The sequence below is a fragment of the Phragmites australis genome, chromosome 3 (assembly GCF_958298935.1).
Source record: "Phragmites australis chromosome 3, lpPhrAust1.1, whole genome shotgun sequence".
In the NCBI taxonomy this organism is placed as follows: Eukaryota; Viridiplantae; Streptophyta; class Magnoliopsida; order Poales; family Poaceae; genus Phragmites; species Phragmites australis.
This window is the reverse complement of record NC_084923.1, coordinates 345,997-349,280: the sequence shown is the minus strand read 5'-3', so window position 1 is coordinate 349,280 and position 3,284 is coordinate 345,997. Positions and strand designations below refer to the sequence as shown.

General features: G+C 46.4%; 1 protein-coding gene across 1 annotated transcript; it reads right to left on the bottom strand.

The window, feature by feature from the left end:
* Positions 1-738: 738 nt before the first annotated feature.
* On the bottom strand, positions 739-1,686 carry LOC133911343 (putative glycine-rich cell wall structural protein 1). The gene has a single exon (XM_062353548.1). The coding sequence runs from the start codon at positions 1,622-1,624 to the stop codon at positions 1,031-1,033; it is 594 nt and encodes a 197-aa protein (XP_062209532.1). The 5' UTR covers positions 1,625-1,686; the 3' UTR covers positions 739-1,030.
* Between the last annotated feature and the right edge of the window lie 1,598 nt (positions 1,687-3,284).

The following is a 3,284-nucleotide window of genomic DNA, read 5'->3' as shown; positions in this document are numbered from 1 at the left end:
GAAAAATATAGTGGGCGGAGCGGTCAAATTGCTAAAAGATCATCCTATCATGACATGCAAGTATTCATCATAGGAAATGTATGTGTAGCTCGTGGAGATCTCGCAAATGATACTGCTGAAGAACTATAATGTCATTCAAATTAAGGGGCCAGCCTGTAAGAAATGTAAGTACGATGCCGCCCAGATGCTAAGCATTTAACCGAGCAAGAGTACAGTGCCGACAAGATCAGCTGATCCATCGATCAAGCACTCACTGTATGTAGTTAACCAATACTCTTGGTCGTAATGAGACGCAACATTGATCTCAATCCAAGCTGACGTAAACGGAGGCTGATCAGGGAGCTCATCGGGTGTCAGGCGCCCTTGTCGAGTCGTCTGCTCATGCCGTGATATACATGATCGATTTCTTAGGTACGTACGATCACAGGAAAAATTTGAGAACTGAGACCATGCTCGTATGGAAACCCATGCATGCACATGAAAATCACAATGGATGAAATGAAGTGCAGATGAATGTTTTACACCCCCACAATCTTGTGGTACTAGTAACATATGACCTTTTTATTACTATAGCCCAAATTAAAAGAGGAACAACGAATTGAAACACCTCTTTAGAGCAAACAACGGTACGTGGAAACAGGAAATCCATACTACAGAAGTACATTGCGAATACATACGTACGTACGACAAATCTGGCCCATATCACGTACGCACAGCACAGAAACCTAGATCCCAGTGTCACAAGTACATCATGCATGATCGACATGTATATATGTGTTGGTTATACGTACATGATCATACCGACATTGGAGCCACTGAGCTAGCCACACGTACACATGCTAAATAACTTCCGTAGCTAGCCATCACTTTTTTTTATATATAGAATAGATAGGTAGAGGTCGCGTCCCCTCTCGACACGATCGATCACACACAGAGGACAGGATGATTAACAACAAAGCAAACACTTATTCAAAGTAATATATCCTTCATGCGCGCGTGCGTGCATATATATGGATCATATGAGATGAGATCAGGTGCACTGGAAGCCTGTGGGGACGCGCCTGCCGCAGTAGTTGACGAGGAGGCTGAGGTTGATGGGCAGGTTGAGGTTGATGCCCAGAATGTTGGCGCGCAGCGCCGTGCACAGGCACACTGCCGCCTCCAGGTCCGCCAGCCCCTGGATCAGACTGCAGCACGGCGTCCTCGGCGGCGTCCCCAGGGTCACGTTGATCAGCCCGCTCAGCACGTTCGCGCACACTCCAAGCTTCAGCGCGTCGATCGGGCACTGCCCGCTCACGCCGCCGCCTCCTCCACCACCGCTGCCTCCTCCCCCTCCGCTCCCGCCTCCACCGCTGCCGCCGCCACCGCTGCCGCCCCCACCGCTACCTCCTCCGCCGCTGCCTCCTCCACCGCTGCCGCCACCGCTTCCACCGCCGCTGCCGCCCCCACCGCTGCCTCCTCCGCCGCTGCCTCCACCGCCGCTGCCGCCCCCACCGCTGCCGCCACCGCCGCCCCCGCCTGGACTAGGGCAGGAGCCGCACTTGCAGCCGCAGGCGTCCGCGAAGGTGAAGAAGAGGAGGTTCAGAGTGAGGAGCGTGGCGAGCACAGCGACTTTCTTCGCCATGGCTGGGTCACTACTGTACGTAGTGCTTATAAGCTGCTCTCTGCCTCTCCCTCAGCTACTGGCAGTGCAAGCAGCAGGGAGCGTTTGGGTGCTATTTATAGGGGAGCAAAGGGGATTAATCTATTATTATTTTAATATCAAAGTCACAAAATTATCATATTATGAACATCTAACGGTAGATTTAATCAAAAAGTACATATCAAATATGATTAATAATTAGATAAATTCGAAATTAAAAGATATAAAAATTAGTAGTACAATATCTATATAGTTTGCGAGCAAAATATCTGTCTAAATAAAAGAAAATTAATAAAAAATAAAATTGGGGTTAGACGCAGGGGAGAAGCTTAGTTATGGCCAGGTGTGCCATGGCTACTGTTTATTGACATTTAAGCTTATTTAGTTACACCAATCCCCTAGTTCTGCGATCAAGCTCCGTCACTGGTTAGGTGTTGGAATAGAAAAATAAAGATCCATATCAAGTATAGCTTTAGAATTTTTTTATAAAAATTAAATACATAGATAAAGAGTCATGTAAAATACAATTAATCAACAGCTATTTATAATGAAAATAATGTTTTTTAATTTTTTTTACTAAGATAATAGGTTAAGAAGCATTATGTAGCTTAAAGTCGTCGTATCAAGTAAGCAATGTGCCAGACATAATATGTAGGTACTGTAAACATATTTTGATTTTGGTTAAACTGTCTACACATAACACATGATTTTGATAGTTGACCAAATCGTATAAGAATTGGACTAATATATGTATACGATTTAAGTATAAGTTTGATGTCTACCTAACGCTATGGCACTGAATCCGCCATGGGAAAGACGATGGAGTCGTTGGATGGTTTGCGTCCCCGGGTGGTATCACCGTATAGTGGTTCGGAAAGATCGGTGTACTCTAAAGTAGTACTGTAGCGCGTTTCAACTTTCCAGATAATTCCCAGTACCCACTAGCTGTACGATATATAATGTGTGTCATGTATGCCCTGTTTGGTATCGTGTCATTTCGCGAGCGACCATGCATGGTCCATCACTGTTCAGTTTGATATCGGTTCAATCAGGCACACAGGTCGTCGATCTCGTGACTTCTACCGGAGCCATGGAAGAAATGGTCTAGCATCACGCTGGGCGTCGCCAGCCTACACGTAACGCTGCTGCATACGACTCGATGATCGGTGCTTACATGTATGTATGTAGTCGATCTCTTGTACATATAATAATGTATGTCCAGACATGCATGTGTCCACTCGATGTCCTGTGTACACGATCGATCGGTCCACACATGCACGCCGCCGTTCAGTGCGTATGTGAATAGCAGACGGATCGCAAACATCTTCCTAGTGGGTGAGGCCTAAGCGGCGCTGCAGCGAAGAGAGAAGAAGAAAGCAGCCGTGTGAGGAAGATGAACAGTAGATGGCTATGGACGATTGGATGTGAATCCAACGATTCTGATCGGTCGACTGTAGTATTGACTTTTTTAGTCGTTTGACATTTAGCGCCTCCCGTGAAGTTATATTAACTGTGTGAGCCTTTGCTTTTTTTTGAACCCCAGCCTTTGCTAATTCGTGAAGCCTCGTGAGGCCTAAATGGGCCCATGCGTGTATCCATATGCACCGCATGAGGCCCAGAAAGCAATAGATAGATAGGTCAT

Excerpts from the sequence above, each read along its gene's own strand:
- LOC133911343 (XM_062353548.1), bottom strand. The coding sequence starts at position 1,624 with ATGGCGAAGAAAGTCGCTGTGCTCGCCACGCTCCTCACTCTGAACCTC.